Source organism: Hippopotamus amphibius, chromosome 2 (assembly GCF_030028045.1).
Source record: "Hippopotamus amphibius kiboko isolate mHipAmp2 chromosome 2, mHipAmp2.hap2, whole genome shotgun sequence".
NCBI classification, from domain to species: domain Eukaryota; kingdom Metazoa; phylum Chordata; class Mammalia; order Artiodactyla; family Hippopotamidae; genus Hippopotamus; species Hippopotamus amphibius.
In genome coordinates, this window is record NC_080187.1 from 213,966,585 (window position 1) to 213,989,977 (window position 23,393).

The window sequence follows — 23,393 nt, forward strand, 5'->3', positions numbered from 1 at the left end:
CCTTACCTATACCACTCAAAAGCCATGGGTAATTACTAATCAAAAGTTAACCTCCACTAATTACTTTTTCTATGAATTTCACTTGTCTATAGATTCAATATAACTTTTGATAAACTCACTTTCTTGTCCCTGACAACATACCAACAGTCAGGATTTAAATATTAAAAATGACACAATTCAGCTCATTCTTCCAGAGGATAATACAATTATTTCATTCTTTCATCCTCAAATAGCCCATGAGAATGACAATGAACACAAGAAGTTGCAGCGGATAGTCTGGATTTAGTCTAGAAGACATTTTAACTTAAAGATGTAGGAAGCCTGTCTCCCACCTTCTTTTAAACAGCCATCCTTAGAAGCAAAAGTCAAATACATTGCACATAGGGAAATTCAATCTTTGAATCACATCCCAGGATGTTAGGTAATATAGTCAGTCCCAGTCTTCCCAGTTGATAATTTTCAAAGCATAAACAGCTTACAGTGGAAACCACATTGGAAACTTTGTTAATATATATTAAAGGCAACACTTTCCTTAGATGGCAAAATCCTAGAGCACTGATTCTTAAACTATCATAGATGAGAATCACCTGGTAAAACACTAACTGCTGAGCCCCATCCCTGGAGATTCTGATTCAGTAGGTCTGGGGTGGGGCATTTGCAACAAGTTCTCAGGTCATGCTGGTATTGCTGGTTCACAGACCACACATTAACAACTAATGTCTTACAGAGTCTGAAACACTAAATTTTTAGCTTTTTCAAATAGAATAGGAGCAAAGGAACCCTACAGATATTTCTGAAACCACATAAAGACTCTCCTAACAGCTGAGTCTGTGATTCATAACCAAAAGAGGGAATGTGGCCAAAATGGTTGCTAAAAAGCTGTCACTCACTATCACGTCATAATGACTTTTATCTTGCATTTGTTCAACTTATCTGTAAGCTGAGAGAATGCTTTCAATTCAATTTACCAGTTACTGAGGGCCTATTTATTAAGGACTGTGCACAGGGATAATTAAAATAAACTTTGCTCCTAAAGGGACTCAACCTTGCAAAACATGAGACAGAAAAATAATTACAATTGGCAATGGCCACCTTTATAACAGATATGTAAAAGACAACAGAAATATATAAGACATAACTAATTTTGCTGGAGGAGAGAGGGCTGATATACACATAGAAACCTTATGCATAAAATCTGAGTGTAGCCTTGTCAGCCGGGGGAGATGGCCTTGCTCTAGGCAAGAGGAAACAGTTATGAGCACAATGTTGAGAAGTGGCAGAAATGATTAGTTCTAAATAAAGCTGAAAAAAAATTCAACATTTTTTGAGTGCTTTTATATGCCAAACACTTGTTAAATGTTCATGTTATTCATAAAAATAAGACAGTCTATGGCCTCAAGACCTCACAATTTAGGGAAAACAACAAGCATCCTGCAGGCTAAGCAGCTTGGACTTCCTTCTATAGAAAAGTAATGTGACGGAACCGATTGGTAGCAGAATGAAGGATGGATCCAAATTGAGAAAGGAGTTAGGAAATGCATTCAATAATCCAAATGAAAATTGAGTCTGAACTAATTAAGAGTAGGAATGGTGAGAAGATGATGGATGTAAGACATGTTTACAGGACAGAATTAACTGAAATTATTGACCATGGAGTGAAGAGTGATACTGATGGAATAAAGGAAGGCAGGCTGAGAACTAGCTTTGGAGGCACATAGGGGATATAGGCTATGCTGTGAGATAGTCAGATGCAATTTTTTAAAAAATGGATCTGGTATTCAGGAGAGAAGCAGAGGCTAGAAATATGCACTTGGGAATTATCAGCTTAGGTGGAAGTTGAAGCTATGGGAGGAGATGAGATCACTCGAGGATGAAAAAGGAATTGAGGATGGAACTTTCTACATAATTACAGTTCTTTCCAAATGATTCACCACTGAATGTAATGCACTTTTACTAGGATAAAATACACCAAAATAGGAATAAATCCCCTCCTATATCTGGTCAACACTTAATAACAGCAGGTAAATAATTTATTTTTCTGCTTTGGAGGATTAAAAAAGAAGCGTCTTCTCAACTTCTCATGTTCTGGCTGTCAATGACTCAGATAGAAGGCACAGTATACATGCCAGAAGCTCACAAAGCAGCTTTTGACTTTGAGGAGACCATGTAACGCTGTTAGCCTTAACAAAGAATCCTTAGCCTTTCATAAAAATAGCACCATTTGGTTCCAAAGGTTATCTTGGGAAATGCTTTTTCTTCAAAAAAAAGTTAACACTTAATCCCAACCAAATTTTCTCAACTTTTAACAAAGGAAAATGTACAGAACCTCAGCCTAAAGCCCAAGGCTAAATCAACCCTCACACTGTACTCTGTAGCAGAGACTGAAATGAAACAAAGCCAATATGCCACAGACCGAGTGATTTCAGAGGGAGAAAAAAAAAAAAATCAAGAACTGCAGCTCCTATTTTACACTGATAAAAGTTCGGGAACTTTGCAATGTTTATGTCCTTTTTCCTGTCTTCTGGTCCTCTTCAATATTTCTGTGAATACTAACCAAATATGATTTTGGAAAATAAGGCCAGTGAACAAAAGATTCTCCCCTTCAACAATGGTACAGAATGGAAAATTTCCTCTCGACTCTGGGCCCCAATGGTCTCTACATTTAAAAACTTGAGCATTCTCAATAGAACTACATTGAGTTTTATTTTCAATTTTTTAAAAATGACTTATGAAAACAAATTTGACTCCTTTACCTATGGACCATATTAACAATGTGTTGAAATCTCAACTTTTCCACTACTTAAATTGTCATGGTGGCAAAATTATTTATATGAGTCCAAGGAATGTTTGGTACTACACACTGTTCATGGAGATCTGTACTTCCTCCCAAATCTCAACAATTTATATAATTATAGTTAATTCTAGGAACTGCATCTCTAAAGGGGGCAGTAACATTAAAAAATTTTTACATTTAAACAGGAGGGGAGAAAAAAGGAAGTCACCGGACAAATAATTCTTAAAGCAATAAGCAACTTCACCCCCGTCCCCATGAATGGGAATTTAACATACATTCAATCTGTTGTTAAAAAGAACTAGGATCCTTCTTGTGGAATTTAGTAAGCCTATCTAGAAACAGACTATCAATAACACTTTCTTAAAATTAAATATACTTCCAGACAATGGGATATTATTCAGTGCTAAAAAGAAATGGACTATCAAGCCAGGAAAAGACACGCAAGAACCTTAAATGCACAAAGCAAATCTAAAAAGGCTACATACTATATGATTCCAACTGGAATCATTCTGGGAAAAGCAAAACTATAGGAACAGCAAAAAGATGACTGGTTTCCAGGGGCTAAGGGAGAATGAGGAATGAATAGGCAGACCACAAAGAATGTGGCAGTGAAACTATTCTCTAGCAATAATGGTGGATACACCGCATCATACAACGGTGAGTCAAAAATTATCTGCATTCTGGTTATATTAAAACATCTATAAATTCTACAGCCAGAGTACAGATAATTTTTGACTCACCCTCATACATTTGTCAAAACCAGCAGAAGGTACAACACGAAGAATGAACTCTAATGTAAACTATGGACCTTGGGTGATGATGTGTCAATGTAGATTCATCAACTGTAACTAACGTACCACTCCAGTAGGGATAGTATTAGTGGAGGAGGCTGTTAAGTGTGGGTATGAGCAGGGGATATATGGGAACATTCTACTTCCTACTCAATTTTGCTGTGAACTTAAAAGCACTTTAAAAAACAAAGTCTATTTAAAAATTTAAATATACTAACTGAAAATACTTAGAATTATGTACTGAAATTTATTTGCCCCTGGGATTGAGTGTACCTGATTGCAAATAAATTTTTTAATGATACATAGTGCAAAACTACCTTTGGGCAATGAGAATTCAGTTTCACCCAGACAAGCTAAGTAACATCCACCTCTGTTGTGTGTCTGATGCAAGCACAGAAAACATAGGGCTCTTTTCTAGCCTATAAATCATCTTAAACCTTGAGATCACCCAGATCTCCACTAGGCTATTTTTATTAATGCCCTCCTAAACAACTCCACTGAACAGAAATCTCCCAGCTTAAGGAAAAGAATCTTACCCAGTTGCAGGAGGAAGTTTCACATGTCTTCATAGCATTAAGTACTTGAGGGCAGATATTACACTTATGGGTAAAGTAACCACATAATTTATCATCAAAACCAGAGCCCTTTTAAGAAGGAAAGGGATGCTATGAATAATTTTGTTGCAATAGACACGAACAGAACTATGATTACCCTACTTCAGGAAAGCTGGAGGTTGTGTTGTGTCAGATCAAGCAATTAGAGTGGAGCTATCCCAGAGTAAAACTCTAGGTCAATTAACTTTCAATTCTAAACACAATATGTTTGTGACTTACAAACTTTTCCCAAGAATGCTGAGCAATAATTTTCTAAGAACCCCTTTGATTATTAAAGAGCTATGCCTCAAATTTAAATATATCTAGTTCTACAAAGCACCTCCAAATTCCCGGGGTTTTTCTTTTTTTTCTCTCCATCTAAACTGATAAATCCTCAACCCCATTCTCCTACTATTACTTGGTAGCTCTACCGCCCTTGGTTCAGATAATTTCCGCATTAACCAGAATCTGCCTTACTGTAAAGTATGCAGTATATAATCAAACCCTACTGCCTTGATTTCCAAAGACAGTACACAAAGATCAATGAACCCTAGCATTTGATAAAGGTAGTCGGTAGTTCTCTACTTAGTAGTCTGAGAGTATTATCATGTCTAGTAAAATTACAAACCCTGCTACAGAATAGGCCAAGACCAACTCTCTAGAATGTTTTATCAAGTACTCTCTGATAGTGTTTCAGAAATGAATGCCAAACTGCATGGTAATAAAATGCTAGACATATCAATTTTTTTAGACATATCAATTTAAATTGTGACTTTAAAAGAAGTATAATAATGTATAGAAATCATTCCATTTAATAACGTGTTACATATAACAATCTATATAACATATATATTAAAATCTGAAACCTCAGTTCCCTTGTGTGTATAATCAGAAGATTGGAATAGATGATTTCTAAGGTCCTTTCAGCTCTAATATTCTGTAAATTTATATATTATAAATGGTCAATTAATTGAAATACAATATTCTATAAATCCATGAAGATGCATAAGGCAATAATGTGTGAGAAAGAGTATATTTTAACAAATTATAAATTATTTAGAAACCAGGATATGTCTCTAATTTTGTATCCCTGCAATGCCTTGCTGTACATACATTCAATAATATTTGTTAAAAGAATGGTGAGAAACACAATTCTCATTAACCAAGGATTGAGCTTAAAACCCTTTCATTAAATTTCAACCTATTAACAACTTAAAAGGTACTAGTAATTATTAGCATGTTAATAAACAGTAAAATAAACAAAACCATCTTTCTTTGGGGAGTTTTTCATATCAGAACCATCTTTCTGAGTGTCAAGAGAATCATAAATTCTACGAGACTAGACTATGGCATATCTGATTTTATCAGAGATTCCCTAGAAGTTACTTTTTATTATTAAAAAAAAAATCAAATCCCCAATGTCAGTTTTTCTTGCTATGCATCCATTAATCCTAATAGACAAGGAAATAAAAATCGAGAGTAATATAGATTTCTGACCTGAGTTTACTTCCTAGTTGGAATGCAACTTTCCCATTCTTTTTCAAATTAGATAAGGATGCTGCCCATCATCAATTCTAAAAAAGAGCAAGTTCAGATTCCCACTAAACCTTCTAGAATCAAAAACAAACAGCCTAGAAATCTCTTTCTTTGAAAAGATACCTTTAAGAAAAATATCTGTGGAGAAGGGGCAGGAAGTAGGACATTTTCTGGTTTTTAAGGAAAATTCCAAAAAGATTACTGAACGCATAACTGAATGTCTCTGAAACCAAATTATTATAACAGCAACTAAGCTTTATTGCTCATTCACATATATCAGGCATAGTGAAGAGTATATTATATAATTTAATTCACTACCCCTTAAGGTTGTGTTGTCATTCTATAGATGTGCAGAGGCAGGATGTATACCCTGGCAGTTATAATTTCAGAGCTCAAAACACTACACTATACTACCTCACTAACAGCAATGTTTTGTTTACTATGGAAAATCAGAACTAAATAATATCCTACATACATTATTTAATTCAAAAGCATTTTATCTTAGAATGACTGTCACACAGCATGTTCTATTATACTTCTTTCTCATCAACATTACCAGTTCAGGCTTTTGTCACTTACACAGCCATCCCTAATTATCTAAGTTACCTCTAAGGAAATTCTATGTGGGCCAGTGAGTTTAAAATGTATTTGACATCACTAACTGTGACTTACTGTTTTAAGGGGGCATTCCTAACTAGTAAACTGGAACTTAGTATTAGATCTCCAGTTCTCACTGGCAGATCTTCAAGGTGGCTGCTACGCATAAGATTTTCTTCCTACCAAGGGATGAAAAGTAATAGCACTTTCAATCCTTTTCTAAGCAGGGTCTTAACAGCACAACTCTGTATTCTCCCATCAAGTGCATATTTTGGATTTCAAAACTCAGGACAAATGACAGGTAGTTCTCACAAAGAAGCTGACAAACTTTGCAATAAAAATTATTTTCCCAAGTCCATTTTGCATAGGATGATTATCTTTGTGCTACTTGATAGATTCTGCCTTAAAGGGATCATTTTTGTCTCAGTCTTATTTCAACCATGCACATGTATTAGTATAAATATTTTAATCATCTTGATGCTTTGCAAAGTATCCACAAGACCTTTTTCAGGCAGGTGTCAAGACTGCCCAAATAGACTCTGTGAACCAAAGGTAAGAAACATCCTTGTGCAAAAACTTCAGAAGTAGGTCTACAAAGGGGTCACGCATTTCATTCATTTTAAAACCCTGCTCCTTGGGCCGTAAGGATTCTTTGGAACAATTAGGGGATTCCCTCTCCCCTAAATAGCTCTACATTTATCTAGTTAACAAATTAAGATTCGACTTATTTTTTAAATAAAAACTTTCTATTGCTACAGGTCGAAAATTCTTAAGTCTAATTCTTGCCCCAATCTAACACTTACATACATCATGTTCCAAAGAAGCTGTAATGTAGTTGCAAACCCCTAATCCAAAATTTCTGATTCCTGTTCACTATGTTCTATCTACTAAAATCTGCTCCCTCCTCAATTCCTCAGGAAATCCCAATATTCAGTCACTCCAAATCTATGCTCTCTTCTTTCATAATCACCTCTCCTTTGTAGTCTTATCATCTTGCTTCAGGTCTTCATTATCTCATAATTCCACAATGAGGTGGAGGATCAGGTTATTTTACTTACCTACTGCCTACATCAGCAAAAATTACTGTTGCTTCTCTTAAAAAGGGATAGCAAAATTGCATACACAATGCTTCCATTAAAAATTAGCAGATTTGTCCCAGGAATTATTTACATGGCTAAATAGTAAATGTATACATATGTAAGATTTCCACCAAAAAAAAAAAAATACAACTGAGGATAAAAATATAGTGACATATTATTCTTTTACCAGTTAATGAAGCTTTTCCCTGTTTGGAATGAGAAAGGTCCTCTCAGTGCGCCAATTTCTACACCAAGATTTCAGTCACCATCAACATAACTCCCTTCAGTGACAAGAACAACAGATGTATCCTACAGGCTCCATACACTTATGTAAATGAAAATATCCATCACTTCAATTACTATGTGCAAAAAATGAAGGCTATAAATATCAAGATGAATTATAACAATTAATACTACTAAAGCATTACAGCCTGTAAATGACATGTCTACAAAGAACAAGCTTTGAAGAGATATACAACAAACTACTAACAGTGCTTATTCCTGAGTGGGAATCGAAAGGAAAAAGAAGGGACTTTGATATTTTACTTAAAACACCTAAGTATTATTTGAAATTATCATATTAAGCAAGTCCCTTCCTAATTTTTTAAAATCAAATAACTTTTCCTCCTTTTTCAAAATTTTAAATAATTCCATGTCAAAATGTTGTTAATCACTATCCAAGGCAGGAAGTCACCCTCTCTGCCTGCTAATATTGCCTCCTGTATTGATTCTTTGAAAATTCAACCTGATGAAAACTTCATTAAATTCTAGGCAGAGACAGCTGACAAGCTTATGTATCTAGTTACCAAAGGCTCACCTGGTACTACTGGGCCTGTCAAGTTTTTCCAATGGTGTATTTTGAGAGTTTAAGACTTGATACAATTCTTGAGCTTTTTCCCAGGACAAATGGATAGTGCTGCAGAATGGTAAGGTGACACTCTAAGACACTACTTAAAAACATATTTCACTCAAATTCTTTCCCATTCTGACTTTAAATAGCTGGTAAAATACACATACCTGTTACTGAAATACAAATACCAGCAAGCTCATATTTCTGGCTATTTCTGAGCAGTTTTCACTATAGCTTAATATTGTTCCTGTGGTAAGAACTACTACTCTGTATACTCTAATAGGGTTTTTTTTTTTTCTTTAATGAACATGAAAATTTGCCCTTTCATCCTACAGCTGTAAAATCTGATTACTCCTAACACCACCCCTACCCATAACTGAATTTTTTTTTTTTTTTTTTTTTGGGCGCATGGGCTTAGTTGCTCCACGGCATGTGGGATCTTCCTGGAGCAGGGATCAAACCCGTGTCCTCTGCATTGGCAGGCGGACTCCCAACCACTGCGCCACCTAGGAAGCCCCCCATAATTGAATTTTAATGTCCACCTGCCACTGAGCAGCAAATTATATTGCTCCATGGGCAGACATTTCAGAATGTTTCATGTGCACTCCACAGTAAGAGGTAGCCTTGCAGGGAAGCACTAAAATTTACTAGCCCACAGCAAGTACCTCACAGTTCACAATCAATATTCATTACTAGCTGCCTGCCTGGATTTCTTTCTGCCTTGATGTTCTCAGTTCTTTCAGGAATTAATTTCCTTTGTAACTAGGCCTCAAAGTCTAGCTAAGCTGTTTCTGAGAAATATGAACATTACAATCTGTGGGGATTAAAAGATTAAAAACGCATGTTAAAAAAATCTCCACCAAATAAAAGAAAATCGTTAAACAGCTACTAGGAAAAGCAAAACTACTCAGAAATCACAATATTAAAATATACCAGCTCAAAAACATCAGTCAACTAAACTAAACTAAATTTTGTGTATGAGAAGTATAATAGAATTTGCTACCCCTCTGCCTCAAAAGGATTCAAATAAAACAGGACAAAGAACTTAAAAGTGCCAAATGTTTATCTAGAAACAACTGAAGATACCAGAAAGGACAGGACCAAGTAGATATGGGTAAGAAGACACTAAAGTTAAGATGGGGGGGGGGGGGGGGGGGCGGTGGTAAAGACCTTATAAAAAATAATATATGCAAATAACTACAACATATGGCTCAAAATCATATTGTGGAGGAAAACAAAGATGAACAACAGAATTATGAGGATAGGAACAAAGAAATAAAGCACAGGTATTGCTTCAACCATTTAGATCACTCTGTTAATTACTAAAGAAAAATAAAAGTTAAAGAAATTTTTCTGCTGCTAAAGTACGAAAACAAGATATACAACAAAATGTATATGCCTCTAAAGCATTTTACATGAACCAAAAAAATGTAAAGCTTCCAAAACATTCACTGGGCAGTTCAAAAAAGTCATATACCAGAGTTTCCTAGTAAAAAATCATGTTGTTAAATTTCCAACTCAAGCAACAACTATAAAAATACTTCTTATACTTCTATGGCATAATCTAATTTTAAAGATGCAATAAAGTACTGCAGTACTAGCAAAATTACCTGCCCCAACATTACTTCAAAAATAAACACCATGCTAAATAAAGATCATTGCTCTGCTAAGATTGAAAGCTAACCTGAAAGACTAAGGAGGCTAATCCACTGAAATAGTTTGGAATTGGCACGTTTAGTGTTATAAGCATCAGGCTTCAAAAAGCTTAAAATGATCAGATTCCAAATACCTTAAGTGGCAGGCAGGTTGTGTGTTAACGTAAAAATTTCATTTTAATTACTTCCTTGCTTCTGTTAAAAGTAAAAAGCAACTAGTATCCCCCATATTAGAGATTTCAAATTTCATAACCATTTCACTATAAAACATAGCTAGCTTTCAAACAGTAAACCAAGATAAGTGAAAGGATATTAGTGGCAGAGAGAAAATCTTATCAAACAAGTATCTTCTGTCAGCTATCATGCTAGTTGATTTATGCATGCAATGTCATTCTAACCTGTGAGGTGTGTACTATTCCAAATAAACCGATGAGGAAACAGAGTAAGAGACTCGGCAAAAATCAAGACTCCAATCCAATCTCTTAGGCTTCAAAATCTATAGCATAATTCTCTGGTGAAGAGGACACAAAATGGGGGCCCACTGACAGTTTTATCTGACCAGCACAGTATTTTTAAAAAGCCCAGCTTCCAATGTTTTCAGTCAAAGCATGTATTATATTCTCTACTTCAGCAAATGGTACTTGCCTAGCTCCTGTGGTAAAAACAACAAAAAGAATAAAAACAAGTGAAGAGCTGCTCTCATTGCCTTCCCACTCCTAGAAGAGGTATGGCTTTAACCAGAGGCTGTCCCAAGAACCACGTGCTGTAATCCTTAATCAGAGGATACTTACAAGTGCAGACACAAAATGGAGATATTCTCAACAGGGGCTGCCCTGACTTTTATGGAGCATTCTGAAAATTTGTGGGTGTATTTTTGGTTAACACAATGATTGGGAGAGCATTACTAGCCTTTAGGGGGCTGGGACCAGGGATCTTTAACATCCCACAAAGTAGGAAAATTCTTGCACAACAAAGAATTGTCCCTCTTTCTACACAAATGTCAAATGACATTCAAGATGGAAACTTAGTCTGACCCTAGAACCTAACTCTGTTTTAAATATACCACAAAGTATTCTTGCATGGTTTTAATCATCATTCAATTTTCCAGGAATGCAGTTACTACATAAAGCGAAGATAGATTGTATTTTTGTTTCACTTGGAACTTTGCCTAGAGTTGTTCACCTTTTCAGAAAATCACATTATCAACAGCAATGCCACCTGTGATATTTGAGTTAGTATAACAGCACAACTCAGTCTGCTTTTGTAGCTGTCACATTCTTGGATTTTCTGCACATGGACACAAACAGCAGACTACTTCATTGTCTTCCTATGTAGCCATTCCTGAGTATTTAGACTGAACTACTTATAAACATTTTACAAGTTACTTTCTCTTATTTTCGCTTTTATAGTACATTCAAGCGATTATATATTTTTTTCCTTAATAATGTGTAGGTAGGTTGAAACACCTATGAATTTCACTTCAGGATAGTAAAAGCGAGGTACAAAAAGGTTTTCTAAAGAGAGAATACAAGAAAGATACCTGATATTGCTTTCTGTTATGTACCCGGGGGGAGGGAGAGGAGGATGAAGGATAAAAGTGTGTCCCTGTAACTAGGTTTAACTTGAGAACAGTACTGGGAGGCAGGTACCAAAGATTATACGAAATTCAATATTGACCTTCCCTAGTAGAGGGGGATAATTCAGTGAAAAGGCTAATCTGGTAACGACCATCTAAAATGCACATTTTATGATATGATATAGTCATAAAACCAATCCTGAAATAATCTGGCGCTTCTCACTAGAACTTTATTTTCCTCTTCACTTTCCTATGAACTATCAGAGTTGTAGCTAACCTATTAAAAGTAAACACTTTTTAAGTACCAGGCCCTATAATTCAAAGCTATATATACATGCCACTCTACAGTAAAGCAGTTTATAAAGCACTTTCCATACATTATTATTTAATCTCATAAAAACCCTACAGATTAAGTATTATACTAATTTTAAAAATTGAAACCATAGGAACTAAAATGGAAATAGAATTCAAGGCTACTGCCAAGTCCAGTGCACTTTCCATTCAACTAAATTGCCCCACAAAACGACCTTTTTAACATAGTTTTTATTTACATTTTACATTTACAAAGGTGACAGACTGTATTAATTTACTTATCCAGTACTATTGTCTCCAACTTAGTTTAGGGCATCAAATCTAAACTATACTAATTTTCTAGTTGCACAAAAACCATGAGTTATTTTTAGTACTTCTTAAATACAAAGTATAAGTACAGTTATGATTATGTTTTATTCACCTACTACACTGTTCAATTCTTATTATTCTTATAGCCACCTCATCCCAGTCCACAGCAAAAGGACAGAAGGTAGATTTCTTATACTGAATGACCAATACAGGGACACACCTCTGATCAAAAGTCCTTATAATAAACCTCAGGAAACCATTATTTCTTTCTTACTACTGAAATTTAACTATAATATTATATGTGTATAAAAACAGTTGATTGAACCTGATGTACCCCCCCAAAAAAAATAAAATAAAATAATAATAAAAAAAATAAAAATAAAAAAAAAAAAAAAAAAAAAAAAGAAATTACATCCCACATCCACTTTCCCTGCCTCTCTAAATCAGGTGGTTATAGCTAAGCAAGTTAAAATCATTCTGAACCCACTAGAAAGAAAAGGGTGTGGTCAGTCACATCTTCATTCATTCCTTTTCTCCTTCCAAGACAAGAATGTGAGTATGTTCCAGGCTCCTAAGCAAAAATTGAAAAAGGACAATCCTTGAACTAATAGCCCCAGAAACATCTTTATCATATACCCTCAGGCAATAGTGCCCTAAATTTTAAAATATTTTAGGTAAGGAGAGAAAAGGGGAATTGCTAAGAAACAACCTGAGGCCCTCTCCTCATACCCTTCCTGAAAATAACTTTAATTTTTAGAGAATAAATGAAAAACTTACTCTGTCAAATATAAGGCAGCAGAACTGGAAAAACAAAAACAAAAACATACAGAAATGTGATGTAACCAGAATAAAATAATACTACCCTAAACTACATTTACTCCTACAAAATTAACAATGTAACATGATTTTGCTCATATAAAATCTACTTTTTAAAGGTTTCTTTTCATACACAAAAACTCACCAAATTACAACTCTTTGTTGTTTAAGTTCTAAATGGAAAGTCAAAACAGCAAAAAAGACATTCTTCTAGGATTGCCACATGTACCAAATAAAAATTCTTCGTTGTTTACCTGAAATTCAAATATAACAGCATCCTGCATTTTATCTGGAAACCCTACACTCTTTGAGCTAATAAAAGTGAGCTCCCATCTCTAGCAAAGTATTGGAGCACCAGCTCCAATCATAAAACAAGCTGGAGCTTCTATCACAGCAGTATTTTGACTGATGAAACCTTAAGAGTTTGTCTGGAAGTGCTCATTTCCTGATGATAAGCCTTTCTTAATAGCTAAAATTTACCACAGAAAAGAAAAGCCTAACTTCTAAGAGCCAAAGGTTAAACTTTCACTAGGTTCCATCCAGTCTAGTGAATGAACTCTTACGAAGCTTATGTCTCGGTGTGTTAATCAGAGATTGGAAAAATTTCAGTGTATATTTTTGATAACTAAACAAAAAGAAGTTGCTTATGAAGGTTATAATGAACAGAATTCTGTTTAAAGTATTTACAGGCCACTTTAATGGATTGCAAAGTTAATCTACCATTTTTCTTGAACTCATAATCACAGACATTTAGAGCTGGAAACAAACTAATTCTGATCCTTAAAAACTTCTGCAAAGGGAATTCTCCGTTAGTCCAGTGGTTAGGACTCTGTGCTTTCACCGCCGAAGGCCTGGGTTCAATCCCTGGTCAGGGAACCAAGATCCCACAAGCTGAGCGGTGCGGCCAAAAAAACCAAACCAAAACAAAAAATTTCTATCTCATTTCCTACTCATTCCCATAAAGGTCTTTTTCTCCTATTGAGCTCCTAAACAAGTACTAGATATAACAGAAAGAGATACTCCCTTTTGTTTTATAAGGTCCCTCTCAACCAGCTCTTTGCCCTACTTATAATGGCTCTGACTATGAGTGAGTGCAAATAACTCTATTCTTCTGCTAGTTTCATTTAAATCACCTTCTTAATACTAAACCTATGCTTTTCTTCCCAGTGGTCTAGGCCACTGCTCTTTGATACAGCCCATCCATCTTTGGAGACTGCCTAATTCCCTTACTTCATTTACACTGCTACCTTGAAGGTATTAATAGATAATCACATCCCCCTAGTGCTCCCTTTTCCTAAATTTAGCTCCTTCAGGCTTTTCTCCTAAGTCTTATGCTACCATCAATGTAGGACTATCCACAAATTTCCCAAAATGTGGTTGGAAAGTGTTCATAATTATTTGGAGTTCAATCCTAGTAAGAAAATAGAAACCATAATTTTGACATGTGATCACTATCTCATCTGTCTAAGGGTAATTCAATAACTTGTTCAGTTCACTGCAAGTTATTTGAAACCTCTTTATACTTGCTCTTTTCCAGGTAGCAGCTTTCTGGTTTTCATTAAGGCCATTTATTTCATCTCCCTTGATGAACTGAGATTCAGCATTAACGATATAATTACATTGCTGGAGTTGCTTAGCTATTTTTTTTTCCAGTTGCTCCACAATGGTTTCCAACCTGTTAAGCTTGTATAATCAAAAAATCCTAAATTAAACATTCCTTCAATCAAAAATTCCTAAATTAAACACATTCATTCAATCTATGGATTGAAAATTACTTCACAGGTAGTTGCCAACACAGGACAGGACATCTTGCCTTTTTTTCCTTCCAGAAGCAATGTCTAAAAATAAGAAAATAAACTTGCTACTCTAGGATCTTAAACATGAAAGGCAAATGCTTCTTTAGTGATGGTTCTGCTTTCCCTCTCCCTCCCTTCCCTTGGCCTGTACTCATCAGAAACATGCCTCAGACAACAGCATCAGAGTAAGCATTCAGCTCGGAATAAACAGTAGTGCTCCCAGTCTTGTACTCAACCAATAACTCAAAGAAAGAGCTAGGGAATAATGACTACACGTTCTAATTTAAAAGAAAGGACAACTAAACGTACTGGAAAACTTTTGCTTTGATTATGATACTCAAATTATTGTAGCTTTCCCTTTTTTCAAAATTCAAATGGTGCGGGGGGAGCAATCAATATTATATAAGTAATGGATAATATATTAATTAAACAATGCTATATTTTCTTTACTAATAATAACTAGTAACAGTACACGTTGATATCACCTATAAATGCCTTGTGAAAATCCTTATTGTGTTTAAAAAAATCATCATATTGCTCCAGACTACATGGCATATGAAAATAAAACAAAACCACTCCATACTTGAAAATGCTGTTTTTCAAACATGACTGTCATAGCTTGTTAATGAATTATGAAATCAATTTAGAAGGTCACAGTGGTTTCCTTTAAATACATTACAGAGTAAGGAAAGGTATTATTTCACAAAATGTTACATAATTCTGCATATACTTAGTCACAAATAAAATCTATTTCTTTATCTGGGTCAAAACAAAAGTTTGAAAGCCTTTTGCTAAAGACCTTTTATATTTTTAAAGTCATTTCAACATGATTACATATGAACCAAAATTATTTCTATTTTACTAGTATAAGTTAATCCCTAACTAACTACATTTCAGCACCTAGTAAATTTTAGTTTGTAATGTTAATTTCTCAGGTTATTTTTAAATTAATAAGCAGCAAGGACGTGGCTAATAACTGCTGACACTAGATGATGATTATATATGGGAGTTTATTATTCATTCTACTTTTTAATGTTTGAATTTCTGACAAAAATGTAAAAAAGAAAAAACAGGAAATGGACCTACCCAACAAGGCAGTATAATGAATAAATTTATAAACTGAGACTTTGACACTCTGTTTCTAAGGAATATCAATCTATAAACTTCCTCAGATTTAATTCAGGTAACACTAGGGTTCCCCTGTTCAACTATAATGGACAGGTTTAAAGGTCTTTCACAAATGCATGAGGGAACAGGAGAAATTAATTCATAAATAGAAAGCAAACCTCCTCAAAGGGTAAAATAAAAATACGATCAGTTAAGTGTGCTTTGCTGCCTCTTCATTGACTCCATAGTCAACAACTTTACAACCAACAAAGAGAACATAAAATATCTACCTATCTGGCAGGGATTTTCATTTCTTAATTGTTTAATTCACACTGGCAATTTTCCTAGCAAGTCTAATATGTGATCTCTACAAGAGACACCACTGAAACATGAACTACATGTGTTGTCTGAAGTAGGTTTACAGGCAGTTGGATTTCAAAACAATGCATGCCTCAAAGTCAATTTTTCTTAATGCCAAAAAATTTCTAAAATTTATTAAAACAAAGTATTTTCTCTCTAGGCCTTTTAACCATTAGAACAGTATCTAAAACTGTAAGGTTAACAGAATTGTGTACTTTTTAGAACTAGAAGTGAATTTAGACATCATCTAGTCTAGTGGTTTACAAATACTATCATCAGGAAGAAAGGAAGAATCAATGACATAATTTATATGCAAGCTATGCAAGCACACTCTCACCTTTTTTTTTCTAATGTATCTTACCACATACGGAACATTTTGCCTTGTCAGTTACCATTCTATCAGAAAGGACTTGACATTTTGTCTTGTATTTTATATTTAATCACTTTTAGAATGTGAGTATACATTTAGATAGGATTAAAACTATTGGTGCAATTTGGAGCTTAATGTTTTCTAATAATAAAGCCTTACATAATATATAGACTCCTGACACTTTCAGAGTGATTTCTAACCACCTCAATATTTCACTGTCTAGTCACTTTGAAGAGATACTTCAGTGTAACAATGATATAAATCAAGACAAAGTAAAAGGAAGCAAAGCATATCCAAACTGACATACATCTGGAAAAAACCATAAAGCATACCATAAGGTTCCAGTAAATAAGACTATTTGGAAAGAAGGTTAGTCTTAAAACATTCCATAATTGTTTCCAGAACTGTAAAAGAATACCATTCAGTACTTTTTAGTACAAGGAACTCAACACAAGATGTTTCCATCAAAGCTGACCACAGCTTTAATGAAGAGATAAGACTGGGTTTTTTAATCTGAAACACAACAAAAACAAGAAACAAAACAAAAAAACCAGTAGATGTCTGAGGAACATCAAATAAATCTACCACTAACTTACTGTATGCAAATAAATGTAGATACTTAGGGGAATTATTTAAGTATTCAGTAAACCCCTTTTCCAGAGACCAATTAAAAGTTCAATGATAACGAAAAAATAACCTCAAGTTAATTAGGTTTGGTTAACAAACATCTATCTTTGCATATATACAAAAGCAAACAACAACAAAAAGTTAGGCCTACTTTCAAGTTTAGACAACACAGTAAACTGGAATTGTACAAACTCTCGAATAAACTCCTGAAAACATACAATTTACTTGTGTATTCAGTGTTTTTAATGTAAACATCCATACCTCTGGAATAATGTTTTTACATAGGATCAGTACAGTATTTTACTTTAAGTTCAGTGAGAAGTTTACTTCTATATACATAACCACAGGAGAGGCAGTTTTCCTGCCTTCACGATGGTAATCCTTACCGACTAAAATTAGGAATTCTGGGGGAAAAAAATACACAAAAACCTCACAATTTAAAAATGCATTATCTAAGGTGCTTAAAATTAAGCTCCATATCATCAATGGCATTTACAAAAATTCATGTAAAATGATACTGTTTTGCTTAAAGAGGCACACTGAAAGCAAGGCCAACTGTTTACATAAGGTGATTCTGCATCACTACATATTTTAATTTTGATGCACAGTTTTCCTTTGAGGACCCTGGTCTATTTATTTTTTCTAACAGATTCTATTTTTCCAGATGCTTGTCAAAAGAAGATTCATTCTTCATTCTTGCTTTCTGTTATTCTCCTTGTATTATTACTACAGCCTTTATTCTGTCTTTTCTCTTAGAACTTCATTCTCTACTTCTGATCTGGTCCAGACTGTGCTCACTGTAAACAATAAACTGAATAGACTGCCTCAGAAATTTTTTCACAGAATTCACTTCTTCCAAAATTTCCTTGCATAATTTTATTCAAGCTTTTATTGACCATCTCCTGTGTGATATCCAAAAGTCATTCATTATTTTTCTACATGCTTCATTTGTATAGGTATTAGCACCTTATCTCCTTCCCAGATTGTCTTGTAAAAACAGCTTTACATAGAGCCAGCAAAATTTCAGATTTTAAATATGAAACATCTTACTTTGAAAAAGAAGCTCAAACTAAATAAATGAAAAACAAATTGACAGAGCACTTTTCTAGTCATATCTGGTCATCTCTGCAGGCCCAGTTAAATATTTATATTAAAAAAATAAAAATAAAGACAATACAATGATATTCTGTCTTTTGTTAATGTGTAAAGGTATACTCCACAAAAGAAAATGTTTCACATCAAAACTGTATTAATGAGAAAAATCAAGGGATTCCTATGAGACAAAACAGTCTAATTTTTCATGAGGATTTGTATAACTCACACAAAGTCAGACCTGTAATGAACTTCAATCTTAATTGCTGGCAAATGTTTGGACTGTGGGGAATATTTACATGTAAAGGCTTTTATTGCCTTTTGTTGTTTTAAACCTTGGTATACTAACCAGGTTAAGTTCTGTTGTGTCTGGCAACAGAAAAACCTACCTGCATCTCTTTCTAATTTGGATCCAGGAATGTTGAAGAAGAAAGACTAAGAGCCCAGGAACAGATTCTGATGTTGTAGCATGGCCTTTCCACCCTGGTCCCCTGACCAACTTCTCATGTCTGGGTGCTTCATTACATCAGAAGTGACATTGCTGTCAGTTGCCTGAGACTCTGGAGGCTTATGACCTCCTTAGGAAATGCTAATAAATTTCAAGGCGAATAATTTCTTCTGGTCACTTAAAATCTTATTTGGACTAATTATGTTAAGATTTGTTGCTTGATATTTGGCATGTCATTTGTGCCACAGCTGCTACAGATAACATGTCTTCCATTGCTCATTTTAGTTCACTCAAAGGAGAGATGCACAATCAATAGAAAACGTCTAAAAACATACTCGGAGAGAAAATTGCCAAACCACTGCAGCAAACAGCACTTGACAGAAAAGAAAAAGATTCATGAATCATCTAATGCAAATACTGGCACTGTTACAAAGCACAATGTTCACAACTATCTAGTATCACCCCAGCAAAATGGTTTCTTAAAATTTAGATCATTAATAATAAAATTCATCAGACATTTTCTCCCACTAAACTGTGTTAATTATCTATTTTTATATTTTCAGTATGAATATATTACATTTTTACACTTCACATTCATTCATCAGCTAACATCTCCAACACTTCACTGTGTGCCAGGCACTACATTCTATTTCTCTTATTCACAACAATGAGATCTTATGAAAAGGCGATACCTAGCCTACATGAAAAGATATTCAGTTCACTGAAAGAAAAAGAAAACCATGACCTCTCCCACACAATGAAATGGAAATATGAACTTCCTCACCAGAATCTACAACTGCAGAGGCAGCACAGCTGGTCATTTTTGTAAGAAAGTTACATAAGCAAAAAGCACAGATCTGGAGCCTTCAAACGGCCTACTTAACTTTATTCAAGATGACAGTGAGCCGCATTAACAATTAAATGATCGATATATAGATGAAGAAAAATAAGTAATTAACAATGGCATTTTTAAAGGATAGTAATAGTAATAGCTAACACTACAGTAAGCAAACATTTAGTACACATAGTACTGTTATGCTACATATAGTAATGTACCATATGTTACATATAGTAACATATGTTACATATAGTAACAAGCATTACATATAGTAAAAATTTACTCCCTACTGAGACTCACTATATGCCAGGCAGAAATCTAAGTGCTTTATGGCCACTGTCTCATTTAATTCTCACATCATCCCTAGGGGACAGGCATTATTATAAGCCCCATTTTACAGATGATAAAACTGAGACTTGGAAGTATTAAGCATCTTACTCAAGGCCACTCAGCTACCAAGAGATGGGACTCAACCGAGATTTATCAGGATCCAAAATCTGTGCTCTTGATCTTCATATAATACTGTCTGGTTTACACTTATTCAATTTTAATTTCAGTCTAAAGCTTTCAAAGTTTTACCAGGAAGGTTTTTCTTAGGACAGGTTTCTTCTTTTAAAATGACACCTTAAATAAGGATTTTACTTGAAACTATGGTCCTACAAGTCTAAATATTTGAATGGGAAATAAATTCTATCTGAATGAAAAACCCTGAATCTCTACGGTAATAGGTCACAGCTAGAAGAGACCTTGAGAGTCATCTAGTCCAAACTCTTCATTTTAGGAATAATGAAACAGAGATCTTTTAGAAAACATCTACACTCAATCTAAACTAGCACATACTCAATACAGAAATACTTTGGTTTGGGGAGGGTTTTTTTTAAAGTCATCATTTTAAATAGATAATCCAACTTTTCAAGATCATCCAGAGCATAGTATCCATTTCTGAAACACTATAAGAAAATACAAACTCTATGACAGAAGTCAGACTATTGTAGAGCTATTACCAATTGAAAGTTTTAATCTTGCAAACATGCTATAAAAAGCTATAAAATGGCATCCTTACCTATATGGACTCAAACTCAAAAAATAGCTGTTTCTTCCTTGAATTAAATTTACATTCATTTGGGTCAACTACAAGCTCAGCTTCATTTCACCAGTCATGTCATGTGACTGAAATCAAGCTCATTTCAAGGAAAAGGCCGCACTATGCTGTATTTAGAACACATATCACTGAGAATAGCCAGATGAGTCTTTGTAGGCCTATCCAAAAACCTTGCTTTAGCTGCTAAGAAACTACAATTTCACCGTATTATAAATTTTCGAAAGAAGCTATGCCAGCACAGAGATTAAACATGTTAAGACCAAAAATCTCTCACCTTTTGTGCCAAATGAACCCTTGTTTTTTCCACACATTGAACAGCTGAAATTAGTATTAGGCTTCTTTAAGTCACATTGTTAACACAGACTAAAAACTGATAAGACGAATCAGACTAACTCTACCTTGCCTTCCATGCTGGCCTCATGCTTTGGTGGAAAACAGGGAAAGTACTCAATATGCTTCACATATTCAATGCTAGAGACAGAAAAATGTTTCCTTCCTGACCCCTGCAGTGATAATTCAAGGCCATGAAGCAGACATAATATTGTATTTGTACAATTTGGCACAACAAACACATTTAACTGATGCTTTTTCCATTTTTACTGATACATTTTTTTCACTGTAATCTTCAGCACTTTAACCCTGGATTCTCCTTAGAATGCTTAACACTCCATTGGCTCGATCATTGATTTTTTTTTAAATGAAAGACATTTCAATTTCAGCTATTTCAACAAGAGTAATTTTAAACTGTTCTAGCATAAGAATAAAGAAACACCAAAGCATTAGCAAAAAGAATTTATAGCTCACTCTCCAGTACAGTCATGTATGAGTTCACCCTCATAAATTTTTTCCTATAAAAACATTTCTGAAACCTCTTACAGTCCCACAAGAGCAGAAACCGGTTCACAATACTTCTAATCTCATCTCCGAAAGATCAATTCAGCAGTTAAATTGTAACACACACCTTTAACAATCAGAATCTTTGTCTAGATCCCCATCACCATGCTGCCCCACCATTTCTCCATCTTCTCTAAGGAGCTTCAGTTCAAAACCCAGTTCTCTCCTTTCCACTGCACCCTGCACACTTCCCAGGGACTACTTTTATGTTCCTCAGAAATAACGTTTCTTCTGTTTTGAAACTTTTCTATCTTAAAACCCCACTTCCTCCATCTTCCTCTCTCCAGTGACTGCCCTCAATCCCAGCACTGCAGTTTCAGCTGTGTGTCCCTGCTTCCCAAAGGCCCAACCAATATCATACAGCACTTGCCAAAACTCAGCTCCTCCCTTCCCTAATATATCTTCCCCATTGCAAACCAACATTACACCCCCGGCTTCCTGCATTTTACTCCCTTCCCTTATTTTCTGTCTTCTCCCACCCCCACCTCCATAGCCAGGCACCCTTATTTCTCTAATAAATAATTCCCCCACCTCAGTTTCAACACTTTCTCCCCATCCTCTGCTCATTTTTCCTCTCCTTATTTAGAAACTTCTTTTTGCGCTCCCAACCACTACCCTAGAATGCCCAGCACTCCACCCTCCTTAGCAAACCCAGCCCTCTTCCCCCATCTCGTTTAGAGCCACCGCTGCTCCTCTTCCCAGATCCCCTACTGCAGTCAACCCACTACCTTGTCTTGTCCACCCACCTTCCCTCCACCTCCACAGCCAGGGCTTTCTGATTCTTTACCCCCTCCTTAGGGCTCTAGTACTCGGCCCCAGTATTCTTCAGGACTCCCTTCCCCCAACGTCTCTCTTATTTTTTAAGGATGTCACCAGTCTTACGGCCCCAGAACCCTGGACGACCCCAGCGCCCCGGACCCCCGTTCTCTTGGGGAGCCTGACACCACTCTCCGTCACCTTAAACACAAACGCCTGTCTTGGGCCGCCTCCCTTAAACACTGCGCCCCCTCCTCATCCGCCCCCGCTACTCCAGCTCCACACGTCGGCTTCCTCAGGGTGCCCTCCCCGACTCGGAACGGAGGGCCCCACGACGCGGAGCCCCTAAGTCAGCAGCACCTCAGGCTCTCATCGGACGCCCCCACCTCTCGGACAGGCGCCTCCAGTTCTCACACCCGCACCTCTTCGAACTCCCGGCATCTGCTCCTCTCGGGCCCGCAGCCCCTTAGACTCTGACGGGCCCCCTTTCCCTGGCTCCGCCACCTCCTCGGGCCCCGAACGGCCCTCTCCGGCCGCCAGCGTCCCTCAGCCCCCGCCCGGCCCGCCCCCGGCGCCCCGCTTACCGTTCTGAGCGGCGCCTGGCCCTGGGAGGAGGGAGCCAGAGACCAGCAACAGCGAGAGGGCCAGGGCGCTGGGCAGCGACGAGCCCGACATCCTCCCTGCCGAAGACCGCACAGCGAATGGGCCGGGGCCGGAGCCGGGGCAGGGGAAGGGAGGGGAGGGAGGGAGGGGGCGGGCGAGTGCGCGAGGGAGAGAGCGAGGGAGGCAGCCGTGGCTCGGCTCCGTCCTTCCCCGTCCTCCTCCTACCGCCGCAGCACCCAAGCCTCGCGAGACCTTCGCTCCGGGCCGTGGGCGGCTGAAGAGCAATGGCGTCAAGAATCGCGAGAAGAGGCGGCCTCAATCGATCCTCCCGCCCCTCGGACTCCGCGTTCCCGCCCCTGCAGAGGCTGATTGGCCTAGCGCGAGGTGGATCACGTGCCAGGGGCGCTTTTGGCCACGTGACGGGCCGGGGTGGGGCTCCTCCCGCTGTCTTGGCCCTGGGGAACCGAGAAGTCTGCGTTCTGCTTATTTCTC

At 36.5% G+C, this 23,393-nt stretch overlaps 1 protein-coding gene across 3 annotated transcripts in view; it reads right to left on the reverse strand.

The window, feature by feature from the left end:
* Positions 1-23,148, reverse strand: part of NPTN (neuroplastin) — a 68,075-nt gene extending 44,927 nt beyond the window's left edge. The window contains exon 1 of one of the 3 annotated variants that reach the window (XR_009051446.1): positions 22,883-23,147. Coding sequence is in view for 1 of the 3 variants with exons in the window: in XM_057723257.1 (XP_057579240.1) it covers positions 22,883-22,973 (91 nt within the window). In the remaining 2 variants the exon portion in view is untranslated. Of the gene's footprint in view, positions 1-22,882 lie in introns of all 3 variants that reach the window. The other 2 variants (XR_009051447.1, XM_057723257.1) reach the window with 2 other exon arrangements.
* Between the last annotated feature and the right edge of the window lie 245 nt (positions 23,149-23,393).